The following is a 25,340-nucleotide window of genomic DNA, read 5'->3' as shown; positions in this document are numbered from 1 at the left end:
AACCAATCACAGCTCAGAGCTCATAGTAATCACCTGTAGTAGTAACCAATCACAGCTCAGAGTGTGCGATGTCCACCAGGTGGCGCTGCTGCGCTGAATGCACTGGAGTTCACCGAGCCGGGCCCGATGGAGGTAAGTACATGTCAAGGGCCATTTTTTTTTTTTTTAATGCAGCGGTTTCTCCGAATCCGTGGGGTTTTCGTTCGGCCACGCCCCCCGATTTCCGTCACGTGCATGCCGGCGCCGATGCGCCACAATCCGATCGTGTGCGCTGAAATCCCGGGGCAATTCAGGGAAAATCGTCGCAAAACGGAAAAATTTGTGTAACCCTGCATAAAAACGCGATTAGTAAATGACCCCCATTGTGCTATTGCTTTGGAGGAGATTTATCCGAAATGTCTGAGGTAAATCTGTTCTAGTTCCAGGGAAACCAATCAGAGATCAGCTGTCATTTTATAAACAGATGTGGGAAAATGAAAGCTGAGCTGTGATTGGTTGCCATGGGAGACTGGAGCAGTGGTGTGTATCCCTGGCCTCCTGGGGGTCCGGGTGGGCTGCGCTGTCTGTTGCTGGCAGTGAAGGGGTTACGTGCAGTTATTTTTATCCGGATTGTGAAACTTTTGGATGATTTCCTCCCCACACCCTGTGACTCCTGCTCATCCGATGATGTCACTTCCATCTCCAGCCTGAGCGCACAATGTCCCAGATCTCTGGGGCCCATCAGACAGGGGCCCCTGAGCCGCCATGTGTGGGGTGATATAGATGAGGTGCCCCCCACCCCCCGAGACCGAATGACCAATACTGGTAACATTGCAATTATCTTCTGTATGTGTGATGTGTGTGTGATGTGTGTATATTGTGTGTGTATATTGTGTGTGTGCGTGACGTGTGTGTATGTGTGTATATTGTGTGTGTGTGTGTGATGTGTGTATATTGTGTGTGATGTGTGTATATTGTGCGTGTATATTGTGTGTGTGTGTGACGTGTGTGTGTGATGTGTGTGTGTGATGTGTGTATATTGTGTGTGTGTGATGTGTGTGATGTGTGTATATTGTGTGTGTGTGATGTGTGTGATGTGTGTATATTGTGTGTGTGTATTGTGTGTGATGTGTGTACATTGTGTGTGATGTGTGTATATTGTGTGTATATTTTGTGTGTGATGTGTGTATATTGTGTGTGATGTGTGTATATTGTGCGTGTATATTGTGTGTGTGTGACGTGTGTGTGTATATTGTGTGTGTGATGTGTGTATATTGTGTGTGTGTGACGTGTGTGTGTATATTGTGTGTGTGATGTGTGTATATTGTGTGTGATGTGTGTATATTGTGCGTGTATATTGTGTGTGTGTGTATATTGTGTGTGTATATTGTGTGTGTGATGTGTGTATATTGTGTGTGTGTGTGTGTATATTGTGTGTGTGATGTGTGTATATTGTGTGTGTGTGATGTGTGTATATTGTGTGTGTGATGTGTGTATATTGTGTGTGTATATTGTGTGTGTATATTGTGTGTGTGATGTGTGTATATTGTGTGTGTGATGTGTGTATATTGTGTGTGTGATGTGTGTATATTGTGTGTGTGATTTGTGTATATTGTGTGTGTGATGTGTGTATATTGTGTGTGTGTGTGATGTGTGTATATTGTGTGTGTGATGTGTGTATATTGTGTGTGTGTGATGTGTGTATATTGTGTGTGTGATGTGTGTATATTGTGTGTGTGTGTGTGTGTGACGTGTGTGTGTGATGTGTGTATATTGTGTGTGTATATTGTGTGTGTATATTGTGTGTGTGATGTGTGTGTATATTGTGTGTGTGTGATGTGTGTGTATATTGTGTGTGTGATGTGTGTGTATATTGTGTGTGTGTGTGTATATTGTGTGTGTGATGTGTGTATATTGTGTGTGTGTGTGATGTGTGTATATTGTGTGTGTGATGTGTGTATATTGTGTGTGTATATTGTGTATGTTCTGTGTGTATTTGCCTCTTCCTGACTCTTCCTCTCTTGCAGGTCCCACACAATGGCCGCTCTGTGCCCGCCCGTGTACCCTCCCCTGAGGTGAGTGTGCACTCAGCTCTGGATCACCTTCATGATGTGGACTTCTCATGGGATGGTCCTTCTCATGTTCTGGGCCACATCCTCGTCCTCCTGGCAGTGCCCAGCCAGCCCCTTCCAGTCTCTGGACCCCGATGTCCGCTATGAGCTGCCCACCTTCACCGCCGCGGGGCCCATACAGAATGTGGCCGCCAAGGAGGACCAAGACTCCTTACTTTTCCTGACCACCACCAACCACCTGTACGTGGTAAGAAGCTCCGACCTGCAGCTCCTCGAAGACCTCATCACTGGTCCCACCAACCACTCCGGGTGCACGCTCTGCTCCCAATGCATCATGGGCAGTGCCCGTCCGCAGCAGACTGAGGACACGGACAGCAAAGTCCTAGTGGTGGATCCAGAGGAGAATTTCCTGTACCGCTGCGGCTCCTCGTTCCATGGACTTTGCTTTCTCCATGAGTTTGATGACTCCACAATAACGGACTCCCTCTGCCTATTCCGGCCCCAGAGTAATGATCCGTCTGTGTGCCCGGACTGTATCGCCAGCCCCCGGGGCACCATGATCACCGTGCTGCAGCATCTCCGCAATGTCTACTTCTACGTGGCATCTTCTGTGGATTCAGAGGTGACACAGAATTACGGCACAACATCCGTGTCTATCAGGCGGCTCCTGGCGTCGCAGGACGGCTTTGCTGGTAACTTCCCATCGCTGACGGTGGTCCCACCATTCCTGGACACTTACCCCATCCGCTACATTCACACCTTCAGCACTGCAGAACACGTCTACTTCTTAACTGTGCAGCCGGAGGGTCTCCAGTCCCGAACTTATCACAGCCGCCTCCTGCGCCTCAGCGCCAAAGAACAAGAGATGAAAAGGTAAGAGGAGCTCCGCAGGGGAGGGGTTATAGAGGTCCTGCTGCAACCAATCAGATCACACTTCCCACTTCAGAGACTGGTCAGAAAGTCAACAGGATAAACTGATTGGTGATAATATCCCTGCTTGCTGTAAGTGAATAGGAGCATTCATGCTTACATCCAGAGCCTGCGTTTGTCCTCACAGCTGCGGGTTGGTAGCAGTGTTTCAGTCTACATCCGCACTTTGAAATCTGTTGCATCGGACACTTGCAGCCTGTTATCTCTAGAGGTCTAGACTACTGGGGGAGGGTGCAGGAGCTAGAATGTCACCTCATCAGATCAGGGGTGGTGCTATAAATACTGGAGCCGCCTGTATCCTCGGGGGAGGGTGCGGGAGCTGGGATCTCACCTCATCAGATCAGGGGTGGTGCTATAAATACTGGAGCCGCCTGTATCCTCGGGGGAGGGTGCGGGAGCTGGGATCTCATCTCATCAGATCAGGGGTGGTGCTATAAATACTGGAGCCGCCTGTATCCTCGGGGGAGGGTGCGGGAGCTGGGATCTCATCTCATCAGATCAGGGGTGGTGGTATAAATACTGGAGCCGCCTGTATCCTCGGGGGAGGGTGCGGGAGCTGGGATCTCACCTCATCAGATCAGGGGTGGTGCTATAAATACTGGAGCCGCCTGTATCCTCGGGGGAGGGTGCGGGAGCTGGGATCTCATCTCATCAGATCAGGGGTGGTGCTATAAATACTGGAGCCGCCTGTATCCTCGGGGGAGGGTGCGGGAGCTGGGATCTCATCTCATCAGATCAGGGGTGGTGGTATAAATACTGGAGCCGCCTGTATCCTCGGGGGAGGGTGCGGGAGCTGGGATCTCATCTCATCAGATCAGGGGTGGTGCTATAAATACTGGAGCCGCCTGTATCCTCGGGGGAGGGTGCGGGAGCTGGGATCTCACCTCATCAGATCAGGGGTGGTGCTATAAATACTGGAGCCGCCTGTATCCTCGGGGGAGGGTGCAGGACCTGGGATCTCATCTCATCAGATCAGGGGTGGTGCTATAAATACTGGAGCCGCCTGTATCCTCGGGGGAGGGTGCGGGAGCTGGTATCTCATCTCATCAGATCAGGGGTGGTGCTATAAATACTGGAGCCGCCTGTATCATCGGGGGAGGGTGCGGGAGCTGGGATCTCATCTCATCAGATCAGGGGTGGTGCTATAAATACTGGAGCCGCCTGTATCCTCGGGGGAGGGTGCGGGAGCTGGGATCTCATCTCATCAGATCAGGGGTGGTGCTATAAATACTGGAGCCGCCTGTATCCTCGGGGGAGGGTGCGGGAGCTGGGATCTCATCTCATCAGATCAGGGGTGGTGCTATAAATACTGGAGCCGCCTGTATCCTCGGGGGAGGGTGCGGGAGCTGGGATCTCATCTCATCAGATCAGGGGTGGTGCTATAAATACTGGAGCCGCCTGTATCCTCGGGGGAGGGTGCGGGAGCTGGGATCTCATCTCATCAGATCAGGGGTGGTGCTATAAATACTGGAGCCGCCTGTATCCTCGGGGGAGGGTGCAGGAGCTGGGATCTCATCAGATCAGGGGTGGTGCTATAAATACTGGAGCCGCCTGCATCCTCGGGGGAGGGTGCAGGAGCTGGGATCTCATCTCATCAGATCAGGGTGGTGCTATAAATACTGGAGCCGCCTGTATCCTCGGGGGAGGGTGCAGGACCTGGGATCTCATCTCATCAGATCAGGGGTGGTGCTATAAATACTGGAGCCGCCTGTATCCTGGGGGGGCGGGAGCTGGGATCTCAACTCATCAGATCAGGGGTGGTGCTATAAATACTGGAGCCGCCTGTATCCTCGGGGGAGGGTGAAGGAGCTGGGATCTCATGTCATCAGATCAGGGGTGGTGCTATAAATACTGGAGCCGCCTGTATCCTTGGGGGAGGGTGCAGGACCTGGGATCTCATCTCATCAGATCAGGGGTGGTGCTATAAATACTGGAGCCGCCTGTATCCTGGGGGGCGGGAGCTGGGATCTCAACTCATCAGATCAGGGGTGGTGCTATAAATACTGGAGCCGCCTGTATCCTCGGGGGAGGGTGCGGGAGCTGGGATCTCATCTCATCAGATCAGGGGTGGTGCTATAAATACTGGAGCCGCCTGTATCCTCGGGGGAGGGTGCGGGAGCTGGGATCTCATCTCATCAGATCAGGGGTGGTGCTATAAATACTGGAGCCGCCTGTATCCTCGGGGGAGGGTGCGGGAGCTGGGATCTCATCTCATCAGATCAGGGGTAGTGCTATAAATACTGGAGCCGCCTGTATCCTCGGGGGAGGGTGCAGGAGCTGGGATCTCATCAGATCAGGGGTGGTGCTATAAATACTGGAGCCGCCTGCATCCTCGGGGGAGGGTGCAGGAGCTGGGATCTCATCTCATCAGATCAGGGTGGTGCTATAAATACTGGAGCCGCCTGTATCCTCGGGGGAGGGTGCAGGACCTGGGATCTCATCTCATCAGATCAGGGGTGGTGCTATAAATACTGGAGCCGCCTGTATCCTGGGGGGGCGGGAGCTGGGATCTCAACTCATCAGATCAGGGGTGGTGCTATAAATACTGGAGCCGCCTGTATCCTCGGGGGAGGGTGAAGGAGCTGGGATCTCATGTCATCAGATCAGGGGTGGTGCTATAAATACTGGAGCCGCCTGTATCCTTGGGGGAGGGTGCAGGAGCTGGGATCTCAACTCATCAGATCAGGGGTGGTGCTATAAATACTGGAGCCGCCTGTATCCTGGGGGGCGGGAGCTGGGATCTCAACTCATCAGATCAGGGGTGGTGCTATAAATACTGGAGCCGCCTGTATCCTCGGGGGAGGGTGCAGGAGCTGGGATCTCATCAGATCAGGGGTGGTGCTATAAATACTGGAGCCGCCTGTATCCTCGGGGGAGGGTGCGGGAGCTGGGATCTCATCTCATCAGATCAGGGGTGGTGCTATAAATACTGGAGCCGCCTGTATCCTGGGGGGGCGGGAGCTGGGATCTCAACTCATCAGATCAGGGGTGGTGCTATAAATACTGGAGCCGCCTGTATCCTCGGGGGAGGGTGAAGGAGCTGGGATCTCATGTCATCAGATCAGGGGTGGTGCTATAAATACTGGAGCCGCCTGTATCCTTGGGGGAGGGTGCAGGACCTGGGATCTCATCTCATCAGATCAGGGGTGGTGCTATAAATACTGGAGCCGCCTGTATCCTGGGGGGCGGGAGCTGGGATCTCAACTCATCAGATCAGGGGTGGTGCTATAAATACTGGAGCCGCCTGTATCCTCGGGGGAGGGTGCAGGAGCTGGGATCTCACCTCATCAGATCAGGGGTGGTGCTATAAATACTGGAGCCGCCTGTATCCTCGGGGGAGGGTGAAGGAGCTGGGATCTCATCTCATCAGATCAGGGGTGGTGCTATAAATACTGGAGCCGCCTGTATCCTCGGGGGAGGGTGCGGGAGCTGGGATCTCATCAGATCAGGGGTGGTGCTATAAATACTGGAGCCGCCTGTATCCTCGGGGGAGGGTGCGGGAGCTGGGATCTTATCTCATCAGATCAGGGGTGGTGCTATAAATACTGGAGCCGCCTGTATCCTGGGGTGCGGGAGCTGGGATCTCATCTCATCAGATCAGGGTGGTGCTATAAATACTGGAGCCGCCTGTATCCTCGGGGGAGGGTGCAGGACCTGGGATCTCATCTCATCAGATCAGGGTGGTGTTATAAATACTGGAGCCGCCTGTATCCTCGGGGGAGGGTGCGGGAGCTGGGATCTCATCAGATCAGGGTGGTGCTATAAATACTGGAGCCGCCTGTATCCTCGGGGGAGGGTGCAGGACCTGGGATCTCATCTCATCAGATCAGGGTGGTGTTATAAATACTGGAGCCGCCTGTATCCTCGGGGGAGGGTGCGGGAGCTGGGATCTCATCAGATCAGGGTGGTGCTATAAATACTGGAGCCGCTTGTATCCTGGGGTGCGGGAGCTGGGATCTCATCAGATCAGGGTGGTGCTATAAATACTGGAGCCGCCTGTATCCTCGGGGGAGGGTTTGGCAGCTGGAATCTCCCCCTTCCGCCCTCCCCAAATGTCTCATCCTATTCTTCCTTTGCAGCTACCGGGAGCTGGTGCTGGACTGTCGCCTTGAGGAGAAGCGGCGGCGCAGGTCTGAACCTAAGACCTTCAATATCGTGCAGGCGGCACACGTTGTCACAGTGGGAAGCGACTTGGCTACGGAGCTGAACCTGGATCCCGGGGACCTGGTGCTCTTTGCTGCATTTGCGCAGAGCGAGCCGTACAGCGAGACGGTGGTGAAGAAGTCTGCACTCTGCGCTTTCCCGCTGAAACTCATTGACTTATCTATCAACGAAGGCATGAGGAAGTGCTGCAGCATCAAGTACACGGAGAGACTGTCCCGGGGCCTGCGCTACTACCAGGATGACCACTATTGCCCACAGAATGTAAGAGGACATGGGGGTATCTGCCTCTGGGTGTTGGTCCACGGGGGCGGGGCGGTGGCCGCCCTCTTGGATAATTAGCACTTTTTATTCTGCATTTTATGGTTCAGGTGAATGAATCGGCCTCGGTTGTTGACGTCAGTTGTTGGGCGGTACCAACGCTGGTGACTCCGCCCTTGATCCGCCTGGATCTGTTTAACGGACGCATGAATGAGACCCTGCTGACGGCCCTGCATGTCACCACCCAGGACGGCTTCACCATTGGTCACCTGGGCACCTCAGACGGTCGCATACTACAGGTACGGTTATTGGACTACGACTGTTGTGCCTTCACGATGTCGGCGCGTCAATGACCTCTTCCTCCTCCGCAGGTCATCCTGCAACGTAACAGCAATCCCCTCTTTCTATCCAACTTCTCCCTGAGCGGCAGAGATCCGGTGTCACGTGACGTCACCCGCATCGGGGACCACCTTCTATTCATCACTGGGAGCCAGGTGGGTGGTGGAGGCGCTGGGTTGGGGGTTGTCACATAGAGGGAGAGTCTTACTGTCCATCTGTCTGCAGGTCACCAAGGTCAGTGCCCGGGGGCCCGGGTGCCGCCACCTCCTCAGCTGCAGCCGCTGCCTGCGGGCCCCTCGCTTCATGGGCTGTGGATGGTGCAGCAATGGCTGCCACCGAGCGGAGGATTGTCAAGGAAGATGGAACCAGGAGACCTGCCCACCAATAGTCAATGCGGTAAGGGACGCTCCATTGTCTGACAACCTCACAGGCTGCTCCGGTACGGAGGGTCCACCTCTCCTCGGGGTCCACCATCCATTCCGTGTCCTCCTTTCCCGCAGTTTTATCCCAGGGTGGCTCCGCTTCGCGGCCGGACAAACATCACCATTTGTGGCAGAGACTTCCAATCCCTCAAGGTCTATGGTAAACCCCCCACCGCCCAGATCTCGGGCCGGACTCACCGGGTGTCTGTGGGGCAGAGGACGTGCTCTGTGGACCCGCAGAAGAGCAGCAGCAGGAGGTGAGGACATCCCATTGTGGAGGCCGCACTTGTAGTTCTGGGGGTCTCATTGGGCCTCTTGATGTTGCAGCCTCGTGTGCACGTTACAGACCGAGGGCCCCCCGGACGCCACGTCTCCTGCTGATATCATCGTAACCATTGAGGAAAATCTGAAGAGTGTCCCTTATTACGTGAACGGCAGCGTCACAGAAAGCGGCTTTATCTACATTGTAAGAACATCATTCCATGAGGGACTAGGGACAATAGATGGGACCAGGATAGGGGAGGCAGGGACAATGGATGGGACCAGGAGAGGGGGGCCAGGGACAATGGATGGGACCAGGAGAGGGGGGCAGGGACAATGGATGGGACCAGGAGAGGGGGGCCAGGGACAATGGATGGGACCAGGAGAGGGGGGCAGGGACAATGGATGGGTCCAGGATAGGGGGGGCAGGGACAGTAGATGGGACCAGGAGAGGGGGGGCAGGGACAATGGATGGGACCAGGAGAGGGGGGGGCAGGGACAATGGATGGGACCAGGAGAGGGGGGCAGGGACAATGGATGGGACCAGGAAAGGGGGGCAGGGATAATGGATGGGACCAGGAGAGGGGCGCAGGGACAATGGATGGGACCAGGAGAGGGGGGGCAGGGACAATGGATGGGACCAGGAGAGGGGGGGCAGGGACAATGGATGGGACCAGGAGAGGGGGGGGGCAGGGATAATGGATGGGACCAGGAGAGGGGGGCAGGGACAATGGATGGGACCAGGAAAGGGGGGGCAGGAACAATGGATGGGACCAGGATAGGGGGTTCGAGGGTCTCTGGATCCTGCATGGGCACATGCCTTGTCCCTGTTGACACTTGTTCCTCTCCATGTCTCCTTAGGAGCCGGTGCTTACATCTGTGTCTCCATCTTTCGGACCTGTGGCTGGAGGTTCTCGGCTCACCCTGTCGGGTCAGAACCTGCGTGCTATAGAGAGCCGGCGGGTGTACATCGGAGAATCGGAGTGTGCCGCGTACATTGAGTGAGCGTCTGTCATTGGGTTCTAGGTGGGATCTGTAGGTCCCCATGTACAGAGATGTCACCTTCCATGTCCGCCCCCAGGTCCTGTCCAGCAGGCGACTTGTGTTGCGTCTCCCCTCCGGTCTCATCTCTAGGACCCAGAAACATCTCCTTGTGGCTTGACGATGCCCTGACCCCTCACACTCAGCTCTTCACCTATAAGCCAAACCCAGTGGTCAACAGCATCCAACCCAACTGCAGCCTGGCGCGGTGAGGCCCGGTGCTATCCTACCCCGGGGGTTACTGCGGCAGGTCACGCTGAGTCTTGTGCTTTTCTCTGCAGGGGGAGCTCGCTGACCATTCAAGGCTCAAATCTGGATTCAGTGTCCAGTATTACAGTCTGGTACCAAAGCCGGAAGGAGGTAAGTGCACGTCCCCGGATCCTCTGCACAGGTGGGGTCAGTTTGGTGTTGGATGCGTCCTCTATATACATATATGTCCCCCTTCTGTTCTCTGCAGGTCTGTAAAGGCCCTTTTACCCCCCACCGCATCCTCTGCAGGACCCCCACATTAGATGACCGAGCACGGCTGGGGACACTGAGTCTCGAGCTGGATGGATATTTCTTCAACTACTCCAGAAACTTCCCCTCCTTCACTTACATCATTCACCCGTTTGATAATGAGAAGCGTTTGGAGCTGAAAAAGGGGGCGACAGAGATTGAGGCCCATGTAAGATCATATGGGCAGGGGGTCTGTGGAGGGGCAGGGGGTTTGTGGAGGGGCAGAGGGTCTGTGGAGGGGCAGGGGGTCTGTGGAGGGGCAGGGTGTCTGTGGAGGGGCAGGGTGTCTGTGGAGGGGCAGGGGGTCTGTGGAGGGGCAGGGGGTCTGTGGAGGGGCAGAGGGTCTGTGGAGGGGGAGGGGGTCTGTGGCGGGGCAGGGGGTCTGTGGAGGGGCAGGGTGTCTGTGGAGGGGCAGGGTGTCTGTGGAGGGGCAGAGGGTCTGTGGAGGGGCAGGGGGTCTGTGGAGGGGCAGAGGGTCTGTGGAGGGGGAGGGGGTCTGTGGGGGGGGGCAGGGAGTCTGTGGAGGGGCAGAGGGTCTGTGGAGGGGCAGGGGGTCTCTGGAGGGGCAGGGTGTCTGTGGAGGGGGAGGGTGTCTGTGGAGGGGGTCTGTGGAGGGGGAGGGTGTCTGTGGTGGGGCAGGGGGTCTGTGGAGGGGCAGGGAGTCTGTGGAGGGGCAGAGGGTCTGTGGAGGGGCAAGGGGTCTGTGGAGGGGCAGGGGGTCTGTGGAGGGGCAGGGTGTCTGTGGAGGGGCAGAGGGTCTGTGGAGGGGCAGGGGGTCTGTGGAGGGGCAGGGGGGTCTGTGGAGGGGCAGGGGGTCTGTGGAGTGGGAGCGTGTCTGTGTAGGGGGAGGGGGTCTGTGGAGGGGCAGGGTGTCTGTGGAGGGGCAGGGGGTCTGTGGAGGGGCAGGGGGTCTGTGGAGTGGGAGCGTGTCTGTGTAGGGGGAGGGGGTCTGTGGAGGGGCAGGGGGTCTGTGGAGGGGCAGGGTGTCTGTGGAGGGGCAGGGTGTCTGTGGAGGGGCAGGGTGTCTGCGGAGGGGCAGGGTGTCTGCGGAGGGGCAGGGGGTCTGCGGAGGGGCAGGGGGTCTGCGCAGGGGGAGGGGGTCTGTGGCGGGGCAGGGGGTCTGTGGCGGGGCAGGGTGTCTGTGGAGGGGCAGGGGTCTGTGGAGGGGCAGGGTGTCTGTGGAGGGGCAGGGTGTCTGTGGAGGGGCAGGGGGTCTGTGGAGAGGCAGGGGGTCTGTGGAGGGGCAGGGTGTCTGTGGAGGGGCAGGGGGTCTGCGGAGGGGCAGGGGGGTCTGTGGAGGTGCAGGGGGTCTGTGGAGGGGCAGGGTGTCTGTGGAGGGCCAGGGGGTCTGCGGAGGGGCAGGGGGTCTGTGGAGGGGCAGGGTGTCTGTGGAGGGTGTCTGTGGAGGGGCAGGGGGTCTGTGGAGGGGGAGGGTGTCTGTGGAGGGGCAGGGGGTCTGTGGAGGGGGAGGGTGTCTGTGGAGGGGCAGGGTGTCTGTGGAGGGGCAGGGTGTCTGTGGAGGGGCAGGGTGTCTGTGGAGGGGCAGGGGGTCTGTGGAGGGGCAGGGGGTCTGTGGAGGGGGAGGGTGTCTGTGGAGGGGCAGGGGGTCTGTGGAGGGGGAGGGTGTCTGTGGAGGGGCAGGGGGTCTGTGGCGGGGCAGGGGGTCTGTGGAGGGGCAGGGTGTCTGCGGAGGGGCAGGGGGTCTGCGGAGGGGCAGGGTGTCTGCGGAGGGGCAGGGTGTCTGCGGAGGGGCAGGGTGTCTGCGGAGGGGCAGGGTGTCTGCGGAGGGGCAGGGTGTCTGCGGAGGGGCAGGGTGTCTGCGGAGGGGCAGGGTGTCTGCGGAGGGGCAGGGGGTCTGCGGAGGGGCAGGGGGTCTGCGGAGGGGCAGGGGGTCTGCGGAGGGGCAGGGGGTCTGCGGAGGGGCAGGGGGTCTGTGGCGGGGCAGGGTGTCTGTGGAGGGGCAGGGTGTCTGTGGAGGGGCAGGGGGTCTGTGGAGGGGCAGGGGGTCTGTGGAGGGGGAGGGTGTCTGTGGAGGGGCAGGGGGTCTGTGGAGGGGGAGGGTGTCTGTGGAGGGGCAGGGGGTCTGTGGCGGGGCAGGGGGTCTGTGGAGGGGCAGGGGTCTGTGGAGGGGCAGGGGGTCTGTGGAGGGGCAGGGTGTCTGTGGAGGGGGAGGGTGTCTGTGGAGGGGCAGGGGGTCTGTGGCGGGGCAGGGGGTCTGTGGCGGGGCAGGGTGTCTGTGGCGGGGCAGGGTGTCTGTGGAGGGGCAGGGTGTCTGCGGAGGGGCAGGGGGTCTGCGGAGGGGCAGGGTGTCTGCGGAGGGGCAGGGTGTCTGCGGAGGGGCAGGGTGTCTGCGGAGGGGCAGGGTGTCTGCGGAGGGGCAGGGTGTCTGCGGAGGGGCAGGGGGTCTGCGGAGGGGCAGGGTGTCTGCGGAGGGGCAGGGAGTCTGCGGAGTGGGAGGGTGTCTGTGGAGGGGCAGGGGGTCTGTGGAGGGGCAGGGGGTCTGTGGAGGGGCAGGGGGTCTGCGGAGGGGCAGGGTGTCTGCGGAGGGGCAGGGTGTCTGCGGAGGGGCAGGGTGTCTGCGGAGTGGGAGGGTGTCTGTGGAGGGGCAGGGGGTCTGTGGAGGGGCAGGGGGTCTGTGGAGGGGCAGGGGGTCTGTGGAGGGGCAGGGGGTCTGTGGAGGGGCAGGGGGTCTGTGGAGGGGCAGGGTGTCTGTGGAGGGGCAGGGGGTCTGTGGAGGGGCAGGGGGTCTGTGGAGGGGCACAGAACACTAGTGACTGTCTCTCTGCTGTCTCTAACATCATGTCCTCTCTCTTCTTGAAACTTAATCTTTCTAAGACTGAACTTCTTGTCTTTCCACCATCTACTAACTGACCTTCCCCTAACACTAATTTGTTGCTCTGAAATCCTCTCGTCTCGACTCCTGTAACTCCCTAGTAGTCGTCATCTCATCCTCCACTCACTGAACTCTCTCCTCTCCAATCTATTCTTAATGCAGCAGCAGGAAGGGTCTATCAGTCCCCGAGATGCACTGATGCCTCCCGCCTGCCCAGGTCACTGCCCCTCGTACCCTCTGAAGTCCTGGTGTGGGGTCCATCCACTGATCTTCTCACCTTCCCCATATTTCAGCATACGTTTCTTGCCCGATTGAATGGTTGCCTCAACGTCTCCATGACGGTGGATGGCAGAGAGTGTTACCCCAAAGTCCTGGACAATGAAATCACCTGCATCATCCCAAAGGATGTGGTCATCCCATCACAGGGTGCAATCGTCAAGGTACCAGATCCTACCAAATGTCCATGTCTTGCCTGTAATGGTGTCCTCTTGTCTTCTCCCCGGGCCTCCGGCGTCGTCTTCTCCCGGACCTCAGACGTCCTCTTTTCCCCCCAGCCTCCAGTGTTGTCTTCTCCCCCGGCCTCCGGCGTCGTCTTCTCCCCCGGCCTCCGGCATCGTCTTCTCCCAGGGCCTCCGACGTCGTCTTCTCCCCCGGCCTCCGGCGTCGTCTTCTCCCAGGGCCTCCGGCGTCGTCTTCTCCCCCGGCCTCCGGCGTCGTCTTCTCCCCCGGCCTTCAGCGTCGTCTTCTCCCCCGGCCTCCGGCGTCGTCTTCTCCCCCATCCTCCGGTGTTGTCTTCTCCCCCAGCCTCCGGGTCATCTTCTCCCCTATCCTCCGGTGTCGTCTTCTCCCCCATCCTTCGGTGTTGTCTTCTCCCCCATCCTCCGGCGTCGTCTTCTCCCCCGGCCTCCGGTGTGGTCTTCTCCCCCAGCCTCTGGGTCATCTTCTCCCCAATCCTCCGGTGTCGTCTTCTCCCCGGGCCTCCGGCGTCGTCTTCTCCCCCATCCTCCGGCGTTGTCGTCTTCTCCCCCGGCCTCCGGTGTGGTCTTCTCCCCCAGCCTCTGGGTCATCTTCTCCCCAATCCTCCGGTGTCGTCTTCTCCCCGGGCCTCCGGCGTCGTCTTCTCCCCCATCCTCCGGCGTTGTCTTCTCCCCCGGCCTCCAGCGTCGTCTTCTCCCCCATCCTCCGGTGTCGTCTTCTCCCCCAGCCTCCGGGTCATCTTCTCCCCCAGCCTCCGGTGTCGTCTTCTCCCCCATCCTCCGGTGTCGTCTTCTCCCCCATCCTCCGGTGTTGTCTTCTCCCCCATCCTCCGGCGTCGTCTTCTCCCCCGGCCTCCGGTGTTGTCTTCTCCCCCAGCCTCTGGGTCATCTTCTCCCCCATCCTCCGGTGTCGTCTTCTCCCCGGGCCTCCGGCGTCGTCTTCTCCCCCATCCTCCGGCGTCGTCTTCTCCCCCAGCCTCCGGTGTTGTCTTCTCCCCCAGCCTCCGGGTCATCTTCTCCCCCATCCTCCGGTGTCGTCTTCTCCCCCATCCTCCGGTGTAGTCTTCTCCCCCGGCCTCCGGCGTCGTCTTCTCCCCCATCCTCCGGCGTCGTCTTCTCCCCCAGCCTCCGGTGTTGTCTTCTCCCCCAGCCTCCGGTGTCGTCTTCTTCCCGGGCCTCCGGCGTCGTCTTCTCCCCCATCCTCCGGCGTCGTCTTCTCCCCCGGCCTCCGGCGTCGTCTTCTCCCCCATCCTCCGGTGTTGTCTTCTCCCCCATCCTCCGGCGTCGTCTTCTCCCCTATCCTCCGGTATCGTCTTCTCCCCCATCCTCCGGTGTTGTCTTCTCCCCCATCCTCCGGCGTCGTCTTCTCCCCCGGCCTCCGGTGTGGTCTTCTCCCCCAGCCTCTGGGTCATCTTCTCCCCCAGCCTCTGGGTCATCTTCTCCCCCATCCTCCGGTGTCGTCTTCTCCCCGGGCCTCCGGCGTCGTCTTCTCCCCCATCCTCCGGCGTCGTCTTCTCCCCCGGCCTCCAGCGTCGTCTTCTCCCCCATCCTCCTGTGTCGTCTTCTCCCCCGGCCTCCGGTGTTGTCTTCTCCCCCGGCCTCCGGTGTTGTCTTCTCCCCCGGCCTCCGGTGTCGTCTTCTCCCCCATCCTCCGGTGTTGTCTTCTCCCCCATCCTCCAGCGTCGTCTTCTCTCTCGGCCTCCTGTGTCGTCTTCTCCCCTGGCCTCCGGTGTTGTCTTCTCCCCCGGCCTCCAGTGTCGTCTTCTCCCCCGGCCTCCAGTGTCGTCTTCTCCCCGGGCCTCCGGCGTCGTCTTCTCCCCCATCCTCCGGCGTCGTCTTCTCCCCCGGCCTCCGGTGTTGTCTTCTCCCCCAGCCTCCGGTGTCCTCTTCTCCCCGGGCCTCCGGCGTCGTCTTCTCCCCCATCCTCCAGCGTCGTCTTCTCCCCGGGCCTCCGGCGTCGTCTTCTCCCCCATCCTCCGGCGTCGTCTTCTCCCCCGGCCTCCGGTGTTGTCTTTTCCCCCATCCTCCGGCGTCGTCTTCTCCCCCGGCCTCCGGTGTTGTCTTCTCCCCCATCCTCCGGTGTCGTCTTCTCCCCCGGCCTCCGGTGTCGTCTTCTCCCCCATCCTCCAGCGTCGTCTTCTCCCTCGGCCTCCTGTGTCATCTTCTCCCCCATCCTCCAGCGTCGTCTTCTCCCTCGGCCTCCTGTGTCATCTTCTTCCCCGGCCTCCGGCGTCATCTTCTCCCCCGGCCTCCGGTGTTGTCTTCTCCCCCATCCTCCGGCGTCGTCTTCTCCCCCGGCCTCCGGTGTCGTCTTCTCCCCCATCCTCCAGCGTCGTCTTCTCCCTCGGCCTCCTGTGTCGTCTTCTCCCTCGGCCTCCTGTGTCGTCTTCTCCCCGGGCTAAGTGTTCGTGGTATCCTGTGCTTACATTCTTCTTTGCTTGCCAGGTTTGCGTGGATGGCTCCTGCACTGTTTTGGGCCACGTTGTGGAGGTGAATCGTCTGGACCCGGTGCTGGGTATTGTGTTGGGGACCGTTGCCTCCATAGCGGTTGTTCTACTATTGGTTTTCTTTCTTGTAAGAGAAAGGAAAAAAGGGAAGCAGAAAGGTGAGAGGAGCCACGTGCCACGGCCACAACTGTGAGCAGGAGCTGCCATTACACTTTGCCTTCTTACTTCTTATTCTTTACAGTGGCAGAAAATCTTGAACTGCTGGCAAATAACAACCGTGAAACCGTCGTCTCTCCGATCCCTTTCCCTCATGGAGACTACAGGGAGTCCTGTAAGTGCCACGTGGGGTCTGATCCATGGGGTTAGCGATGCAGGGCCACCACCAGGGGATGGTCCATCTCAGTGTCCGCATCCTCTCCTTTCAGATATCCCGAGCAGCAGCTCCGGTGGAGCGTCGTACCGCGGCGGCAGCATCATGGCCGGGTCCATGCCCATCCTCCTCACCAACTTCCATGACAACCTGAGACCGCAGCTTCTGGATGAAGTGAAGGACGTCCTGATCCCCGAGAGCCGCCTGATGACGCACCGCGACCGGATCATCGGGAAAGGTCAGACGGGGCTGGGAACCTGCCCGATAACCCTCTGTAGGCCCCGCCCATGTCACACTGCTGATTGGTTAAATGGGCTCCCAGGGGGAGGGGCTGTTATGAGGAGCAATATCCCGTCCCTGAGGGGCTCTTCATTAGGGGATGTATCCCGCCCCTCAGGGGCTCTTCATTAGGACGTGTATCCCGCCCCTTAGGGGCTTTTCATTAGGGGGTGTATCCTGCCCCTCAGGGGCTCCTCATTAGGGGATGTATCCCGCCCCTTAGGGGCTTTTCATTAGGGGGTGTATCCTGCCCCTCAGGGGCTCCTCATTAGGGGATGTATCCTGCCCCTCAGGGGCTCTTCATTAGGGGGTGTATCCTGCCCTTCAGGGGCTCTTCATTAGGGGGTGTATCCTGCCCCTCAGGGGCTCCTCATTAGGGGATGTATCCTGCCCCTCAGGGGCTCTTCATTAGGGGGTGTATCCTGCCCCTCAGGGGCTCTTCATTAGGGGGTGTATCCTGCCCTTCAGGGGCTCTTCATTAGGGGGTGTATCCTGCCCCTCAGGGGCTCTTCATTAGGGGGTGTATCCTGCCCCTCAGGGGCTCCTCATTAGGGGATGTATCCTGCCCCTCAGGGGCTCTTCATTAGGGGGTGTATCCTGCCCTTCAGGGGCTCTTCATTAGGGGGTGTATCCTGCCCCTCAGGGGCTCTTCATTAGGGGGTGTATCCTGCCCCTCAGGGGCTCCTCATTAGGGGATGACCCTCCTTTCCCTTCTGTTCCTCCTCAGGTCATTTTGGAAGCGTTTACCATGGAACATACACAGACGAGGAGGGCCGGGAGGTGCACTGCGCTGTCAAGTCCCTCAACAGTAAGGACCCCTGGGGTAGGGCCATATGCTCTAGTCACATCACAGGCTGCATTCATGCAGACGGCTGATGATTAACCCCTTGATGACCTCTGCCACACACAAAAGCTGCTAAGGCATTGGTACAACTCACCGAGCGCGGATGACCCGAAACATGGGCATTGTCCTGGGATCCAACCGACGGTGAACGCAGGAGCCAAGACCTTGTGCAGCTCTGGGTGTGACTGGAGTATGAGCCATGATGTCACAGCAGGACAGTTGCAGCAGCTCTGGGTGTGACTGGAGTATGAGCCATGATGTCACAGCAGGACAGTTGCAGCAGCTCTGGGTGTGACTGGAGTATGAGCCATGATGTCACAGCAGGACAGTTGCAGCAGCTCTGGGTGTGACTGGAGTATGAGCCATGATGTCACAGCAGGACAGTTGCAGCTGCTCTGGGTGTGACTGGAGTATGAGCCATGATGTCACAGCAGGACAGTTGCAGCAGCTCTGGGTGTGACTGGAGTATCTGTGGGTCTTGCATCCTGCAGGGATCACGGATGTGGAGGAGGTGGAGGAGTTTCTTCGGGAGGGGATCCTGATGAAGGGGTTCCATCACCCCCACGTGCTGTCCCTTATTGGGATATTTCTGCCCCGGGAGGGTCTGCCCCTGGTCATTCTTCCGTACATGTCACATGGGGACCTGAGACACTTCATCCGCAGTGAGGACCGGGTAAGTGGCCGTGGTATCTGGGGGGGGGGGGCATTAATGGGGCGATTATAACACCGGCTGCTGTCTCCCCAGAATCCAACAGTGAAGGATCTGGTCGGCTTCGGGCTCCAGGTCTCCCGGGGAATGGAGTATCTGGCGCAGAGGAAGTTTGTACACAGAGACCTCGCTGCCCGGAACTGCATGTGAGTAATAATGGGGGGCACGGGGGGCGCCACACCCCAGGAGAGGTGGATGTGGGGGGACGGCCGCAAACCAGGAAAAGGTGGATGTGGGGGGACGGCCGCACACGGGAGGAGGTGTATGTGGGGGGCGCCGCATCCCTGGAGGAGGTGGATGTGGGGGGACGGACGCTCCCAGGAGGAGGAGGATGTGGGGGGCGCCGCTCCCAGGAGGAGGTGGATGTGGGGGGCGCCGCTCCCGGGAGGAGGTGGATGTGGGGGGACGGACGCTCCCAGGAGGAGGAGGATGTGGGGGGCGCCGCACCCGGGAGGAGGTGGATGTGGGGGGACGTCCGCACCCGGGAGGAGGTGGATGTGGGGGGGCGCCGCACACCGGGAGGAGGTGGATGTGGGGGGGGCGCCGCACCCGGGAGGAGGTGGATGTGGGGGGACGTCCGCACCCGGGAGGAGGTGGATGTGGGGGGGCGCCGCACACCGGGAGGAGGTGGATGTGGGGGGGCGCCGCACCCGGGAGGAGGTGGATGTGGGGGGACGTCCGCACCCGGGAGGAGGTGGATGTGGGGGGGCGCTGCACACCGGGAGGAGGTGGATGTGGGGGGGCGCCGCACCCAGGAGGAGGTGGATGTGGGGGGGCGCCGCACCCGGGAGGAGGTGGATGTGGGGGGACGTCCGCACCCGGGAGGAGGAGGATGTGGAGGGCGCCGCTCCCGAGAGGAGGTGGATGTGGGGGGACGGCCGCTCCCCGGGAGGAGGTGGATGTGGGGGAACGGCCGCTCCCCGGGAGGAGGTGGATGTGGGGGGACGGCCGCACCCGGGAGGAGGTGGATGTGGGGGGGCGCCGCACCCGGGAGGAGGTGGATGTGGGGGGATGGCCGCACCCGGGAGGAGGTGGATGTTGGGGGATGGCCGCTCCCGGGAGGAGGTGGTTCTGAGGTGATGGACACTCCCGGGAGGAGGTGGTTCTGAGGTAACGGCCGCTCTCCGGAGGAGGTGGTTCTGAGGTGACGGACGCTCCCGGGAGGAGGTGGTTCTGAGGTGACGGCCGCTCCCCGGAGGAGGTGGTTCTGAGGTGACGGCCGCTTCCCGGGAGGAGGTGGTTCTGAGGTGACGGACACTCCCGGGAGGAGGTGGATGTGGGGTGACGGCCGCTCCCCGGAGGAAGTGGTTCTGAGATGAAGGACGTTCCCAGGAGGAGGTGGTTCTGAGGTGATGGCCGCTCCCGGGAGGAGGTGGATGTGAGGTGATGGCCGCTCCCCGGAGGAGGTGGATGTGGGGTGACGGCCGCTCCCCGGAGGAGGTGGTTCTGAGGTGACGGCCGCTCCCCGGGAGGAGGTGGTTCTGAAGTGACGGTTGCTCCCCGGGAGGAGGTGGTTCTGAGGTGACGGACGCTCCCGGGAGGAGGTGGATGTGGGGTGACGGCCGCTCCCCGGAGCAAGTGGTTCTGAGATGACGGACGCTCCCCGGAGGAGGTGGTTCTGAGGTGACGGACGCTCCCCGGAGGAGGTGGTTCTGAGGTGACGGCCGCTCCCGGGAGGAGGTGGATGTGAGGTGATGGCCGCTCCCAAGAGGAGGTGGATGTGGGGTGACGGCCGCTCCCCGGAGGAGGTGGTTCTGAGATGACGGACGCTCCCAGGAGGAGGTGGTTCTGAGGTGATGGACACTCCCGGGAGGAGGTGGTTCTGAGGTGATGGACACTCCCGGGAGGAGGTGGTTCTGAGGTGACGGCCGCTCCCGGGAGGAGGTGGATGTGAGGTGATGGCCGCTCCCCGGAGGAGGTGGTTCTGGGGTGACGGCCGCTTCCCGGGAGGAGGTGGATGTGGGGTGACGGCCGCTCCCGGGAGGAGGTGGTTCTGAGGTGACGGACGCTCCCGGGAGGAGGTGGTTCTGAGGTGACGGACGGTCCCCGGGAGGAGGTGGTTCTGAGGTGACGGACGCTCCCCGCAGGAGGTGGTTCTGAGGTGACGGCCGTTCCCCGGGATGAGGTGGATTTCGGGTGACGGCCGCTCCCCGGGAGGAGGTGGTTCTGAGGTGACGGCCGCTCCCCGGGAGGAGGTGGTTCTGAGGTGACAGCCGCTCCCGGGAGGAGGTGGTTCTGAGGTGACGGCCGTTCCCCGGGAGGAGGTGGATTTTGGGTGACGGCCGCTCCCGGGAGGAGGTGGCTCTTAAGTGACGGCCGCTCCCCAGGAGGAGGTGGTTCTGAGGTGACGGCCACTCCCCAGGAGGAGGTGGTTCTGAGGTGACGGACGCTCCCCGGGAGGAGGTGGTTCTGAGGTGACGGCCCCTTTTACTTTTCAGGTTGGATGAGGCTTATAAAGTGAAGGTGGCAGATTTCGGCCTCGCCCGTGACGTGTTTGATAAGGAATATTACAGCGTTCGACGCCATAAAAACGCGCGTCTGCCAGTGAAGTGGATGGCGCTAGAGAGTCTACAGACCCAGAAATTCACCACCAAGAGCGACGTGGTAAGTAGGCAGGGAGAGGGGGAGGGGGAAGTATATGACACAATCTTATCTCATCCTCTTTACTTCCAGTGGTCTTTCGGGGTCCTGTTGTGGGAACTGATGACTCGAGGGGCCCCCCCATATCCAGATGTAGATCCTTATGATATCACAAGATACCTGTTCAGAGGAAGACGTCTGCCACAACCGGAGTATTGCCCCGACCCCCTGTGAGTGCAGATATATTGAATTAAATGAGAAGCCTCAAAATCACTAGACAAAGGCAGCGATGTATAATCTGTATGTAGTGATCTCCTCCTAGTGGTGGTGTATAATGTGTATGTAGTGATCTCCTCCTAGTGGTGGTGTATAATCTGTATGTAGTGATCTCCTCCTAGTGGTGGTGTATAATCTGTATGTAGTGATCTCCTCCTAGTGGTGGTGTATAATCTGTATGTAGTGATCTCCCCCTAGTGGTGGTGTATAATCTGTATGTAGTGATCTCCTCCTAGTGGTGGTGTATAATGTGTATGTAGTGATCTCCCCCTAGTGGTGGTGTATAATCTGTATGTAGTGATCTCCCCCTAGTGGTGGTGTATAATGTGTATGTAGTGATCTCCTCCTAGTGGTGGTGTATAATGTGTATGTAGTGATCTCCTCCTAGTGGTGGTGTATAATGTGTATGTAGTGATCTCCTCCTAGTGGTGGTGTATAATGTGTATGTAGTGATCTCCCCCTAGTGGTGGTGTATAATGTGTATGTAGTGATCTCCCCCTAGTGGTGGTGTATAATGTGTATGTAGTGATCTCCCCCTAGTGGTGGTGTATAATGTGTATGTAGTGATCTCCCCCTAGTGGTGGTGTATAATGTGTATGTAGTGATCTCCTCCTAGTGGTGGTGTATAATCTGTATGTAGTGATCTCCCCCTAGTGGTGGTGTATAATCTGTATGTAGTGATCTCCCCCTAGTGGTGGTGTATAATCTGTATGTAGTGATCTCCTCCTAGTGGTGGTGTATAATCTGTATGTAGTGATCTCCTCCTAGTGGTGGTGTATAATCTGTATGTAGTGATCTCCCCCTAGTGGTGGTGTATAATCTGTATGTAGTGATCTCCTCCTAGTGGTGGTGTATAATGTGTATGTAGTGATCTCCTTCTAGTGGTGATGTATAATGTGTATGTAGTGATCTCCCCCTAGTGGTGGTGTATAATGTGTATGTAGTGATCTCCCCCTAGTGGTGGTGTATAATGTGTATGTAGTGATCTCCCCCTAGTGGTGGTGTATAATGTGTATGTAGTGATCTCCCCCTAGTGGTGGTGTATAATGTGTATGTAGTGATCTCCTCCTAGTGGTGGTGTATAATGTGTATGTAGTGATCTCCTCCTAGTGGTGGTGTATAATGTGTATGTAGTGATCTCCTCCTAGTGGTGGTGTATAATGTGTATGTAGTGATCTCCCCCTAGTGGTGGTGTATAATGTGTATGTAGTGATCTCCCCCTAGTGGTGGTGTATAATGTGTATGTAGTGATCTCCCCCTAATGGTGGTGTATAATGTGTATGTAGTGATCTGCTCCTAGTGGTGGTGTATAATGTGTATGTAGTGATCTCCCCCTAATGGTGGTGTATAATCTGTATGTAGTGATCTCCTCCTAGTGGTGGTGTATATATAATGTGTATGTAGTGATCTCCTCCTAGTGGTGGTGTATAATCTGTATGTAGTGATCTCCTCCTAGTGGTGGTGTATAATGTGTATGTAGTGATCTCCTCCTAGTGGTGGTGTATAATGTGTATGTAGTGATCTCCTCCTAGTGGTGGTGTATAATGTGTATGTAGTGATCTCCCCCTAGTGGTGGTGTATAATGTGTATGTAGTGATCTCCCCCTAGTGGTGGTGTATAATGTGTATGTAGTGGTCTGCCCCTAGTGGTGGTGTATAATGTGTATGTAGTGGTCTGCCCCTAGTGGTGATGTATAATGTGTATGTAGTGATCTCCTCCTAGTGGTGGTGTATAATGTGCATGTAGTGATCTCCTCCTAGTGGTGGTGTATAATGTGTATGTAGTGATCTCCTCCTAGTGGTGGTGTATAATCTGTATGTAGTGAGCTCCCCCTAGTGGTGGTGTATAATGTGTATGTAGTGATCTCCTCCTAGTGGTGGTGTATAATGTGTATGTAGTGAGCTCCCCCTAGTGGTGGTGTATAATGTGTATGTAGTGAGCTCCCCCTAGTGGTGGTGTATAATGTGTATGTAGTGATCTCCCCCTAGTGGTGGTGTATAATGTGTATGTAGTGATCTCCCCCTAGTGGTGGTGTATAATGTGTATGTAGTGATCTCCCCCTAGTGGTGGTGTATAATGTGTATGTAGTGATCTCCCCCTAGTGGTGGTGTATAATGTGTATGTAGTGATCTCCCCCTAGTGGTGGTGTATAATGTGTATGTAGTGATCTCCCCCTAGTGGTGGTGTATAATGTGTATGTAGTGATCTCCTCCTAGTGGTGGTGTATAATGTGTATGTAGTGATCTCCCCCTAGTGGTGGTGTATAATGTGTATGTAGTGATCTCCTCCTAGTGGTGGTGTATAATCTGTATGTAGTGATCTCCTCCTAGTGGTGGTGTATAATGTGTATGTAGTGATCTCCCCCTAGTGGTGGTGTATAATCTGTATGTAGTGAGCTCCCCCTAGTGGTGGTGTATAATCTGTATGTAGTGATCTCCTCCTAGTGGTGGTGTATACTCTGTATGTAGTGATCTCCCCCTAGTGGTGGTGTATAATGTGTATGTAGTGATCTCCCCCTAGTGGTGGTGTATAATCTGTATGTAGTGATCTCCTCCTAGTGGTGGTGTATAATGTGTATGTAGTGATCTCCCCCTAGTGGTGGTGTATAATCTGTATGTAGTGATCTCCCCCTAGTGGTGGTGTATAATCTGTATGTAGTGATCTCCCCCTAGTGGTGGTGTATGTGTATGTAGTGATCTCCCCCTAGCGGTGGTGTATAATCTGTATGTAGTGATCTCCCCCTAGTGGTGGTGTATAATGTGAATGTAGTGATCTCCCCCTAGTGGTGGTGTATAATGTGTATGTAGTGATCTCCTCCTAGTGGTGGTGTATAATGTGTATGTAGTGATCTCCTCCTAGTGGTGGTGTATAATCTGTATGTAGTGATCTCCTCCTAGTGGTGGTGTATAATGTGTATGTAGTGATCTCCCCCTAGTGGTGGTGTATAATGTGTATGTAGTGATCTCCTCCTAGTGGTGGTGTATAATGTGTATGTAGTGAGCTCCTCCTAGTGGTGGTGTATAATGTGTATGTAGTGATCTCCTCCTAGTGGTGGTGTATAATGTGTATGTAGTGATCTCCTCCTAGTGGTGGTGTATAATGTGTATGTAGTGATCTCCCCCTAGTGGTGGTGTATAATGTGTATGTAGTGATCTCCTCCTAGTGATGGTGTATAATGTGTATGTAGTGATCTCCTCCTAGTGGTGGTGTATAATCTGTATGTAGTGATCTCCCCCTAGTGGTGGTGTATAATCTGTATGTAGTGATCTCCCCCTAGTGGTGGTGTATAATGTGTATGTAGTGATCTCCTCCTAGTGGTGGTGTATAATGTGTATGTAGTGATCTCCCCCTAGTGGTGGTGTATAATGTGTATGTAGTGACCTCCTCCTAGTGATGGTGTATAATGTGTATGTAATGATCTCCCCCTAGTGGTGGTGTATAATGTGTATGTAGTGATCTCCTCCTAGTGGTGGTGTATAATGTGTATGTAGTGAGCTCCCCCTAGTGGTGGTGTATAATGTGTATGTAGTGATCTCCCCCTAGTGGTGGTGTATAATGTGTATGTAGTGATCTCCCACTAGTGGTGGTGTATAATGTGTATGTAGTGATCTCCCCCTAGTGGTGGTGTATAATGTGTATGTAGTGATCTCCTCCTAGTGGTGGTGTATAATGTGTATGTAGTGACCTCCCCCTAGTGGTGGTGTATAATCTGTATGTAGTGATCTCCCCCTAGTGGTGGTGTATAATGTGTATGTAGTGATCTCCCCCTAGTGGTGGTGTATAATGTGTATGTAGTGATCTCCCCCTAGTGGTGGTGTATAATGTGTATGTAGTGATCTCCTCCTAGTGGTGGTGTATAATGTGTATGTAGTGATCTCCCCCTAGTGGTGGTGTATAATCTGTATGTATCTCCCCAGTTACTCCCTGATGCTTCGCTGTTGGTGTCCACAATCCGAGGAGCGTCCGACCTTCTCGCAGTTGGTCAGTGAGATGGAGATAATCTCTAATTCCCTGTGGGGCGACCACTACATCAATCTGAATGTCACTTACATTAACCTGGACCGGGAGCAGCTGTACCCCCCCGCTCCGCCCGGCTCCGAGGATGAGCTGGGAGACGTCACTACTGAGGAGGAGGAGGACGAGGAGGATGAGGAAGGAGCGAGGGGAATCATGTGACCTGGGCGGCAGAGGTCAGGAGGACAATCCTGCTGGACTCCTGATGATTGCACCTGCTCCTCATGGGAGGGGCCGTGGAGGTGTGGGAGGAGCTTCTATATAGTGGAGGTGATGAGCGCCATCAGACAAACCTGCAGCAGCGTCTGTGGAGAACTGTGCAGCAGTCCGGACACATGTACCAGGATATCCCTGTGTAGCTCCGCCCCTGCGGAGCCACCATGGAGTAATCTCCGCCCACACACAGGCCCCTCCCCCGCTGACCACTAGACGGGCGATACTTGAATTGTACAGGGATCTCCATGTAAATATCTACAACAATATTTTTGTACAAAGATTTGGGAGAAGAAATTCAAAAAATATATAAATAAAGAAAATTTACTTTCTTA

General features: G+C 57.2%; 1 protein-coding gene across 3 annotated transcripts; it reads left to right on the top strand.

Annotated features, from left to right (window-relative positions):
- Positions 1–25,340, top strand: MST1R (macrophage stimulating 1 receptor). 3 transcript variants are annotated; one of them, XM_072131949.1, is made up of 22 exons: positions 1–132; positions 2,007–2,924; positions 7,061–7,406; positions 7,514–7,702; positions 7,775–7,897; positions 7,968–8,138; positions 8,243–8,421; positions 8,492–8,630; positions 9,287–9,426; positions 9,507–9,674; positions 9,748–9,826; positions 9,924–10,133; positions 13,091–13,237; positions 15,719–15,878; positions 15,962–16,051; positions 16,146–16,328; positions 17,097–17,177; positions 17,705–17,886; positions 17,959–18,068; positions 20,361–20,526; positions 20,596–20,732; positions 24,696–25,340. In XM_072131949.1, exons 2-22 carry the CDS (start codon positions 2,086–2,088, stop codon positions 24,952–24,954), a joined length of 4,098 nt encoding a protein of 1,365 aa, XP_071988050.1. In that variant the 5' UTR covers positions 1–132; positions 2,007–2,085; the 3' UTR covers positions 24,955–25,340. The 3 variants fall into 3 exon arrangements, with proteins under 3 accessions (XP_071988050.1, XP_071988051.1, XP_071988049.1); XM_072131948.1 differs by lacking the exon at positions 1–132 and adding an exon at positions 511–804; XM_072131950.1 differs by lacking the exons at positions 1–132; positions 17,705–17,886; positions 20,596–20,732; positions 24,696–25,340 and adding an exon at positions 510–804 and having other exon boundaries at positions 20,361–20,504.

This window comes from Engystomops pustulosus, unplaced genomic scaffold (genome assembly GCF_040894005.1).
Source record: "Engystomops pustulosus unplaced genomic scaffold, aEngPut4.maternal MAT_SCAFFOLD_181, whole genome shotgun sequence".
In the NCBI taxonomy this organism is placed as follows: Eukaryota; Metazoa; Chordata; class Amphibia; order Anura; family Leptodactylidae; genus Engystomops; species Engystomops pustulosus.
The sequence above is the reverse complement of the archived record's forward strand: the minus strand, read 5'-3'. Positions and strand labels throughout refer to the sequence as shown.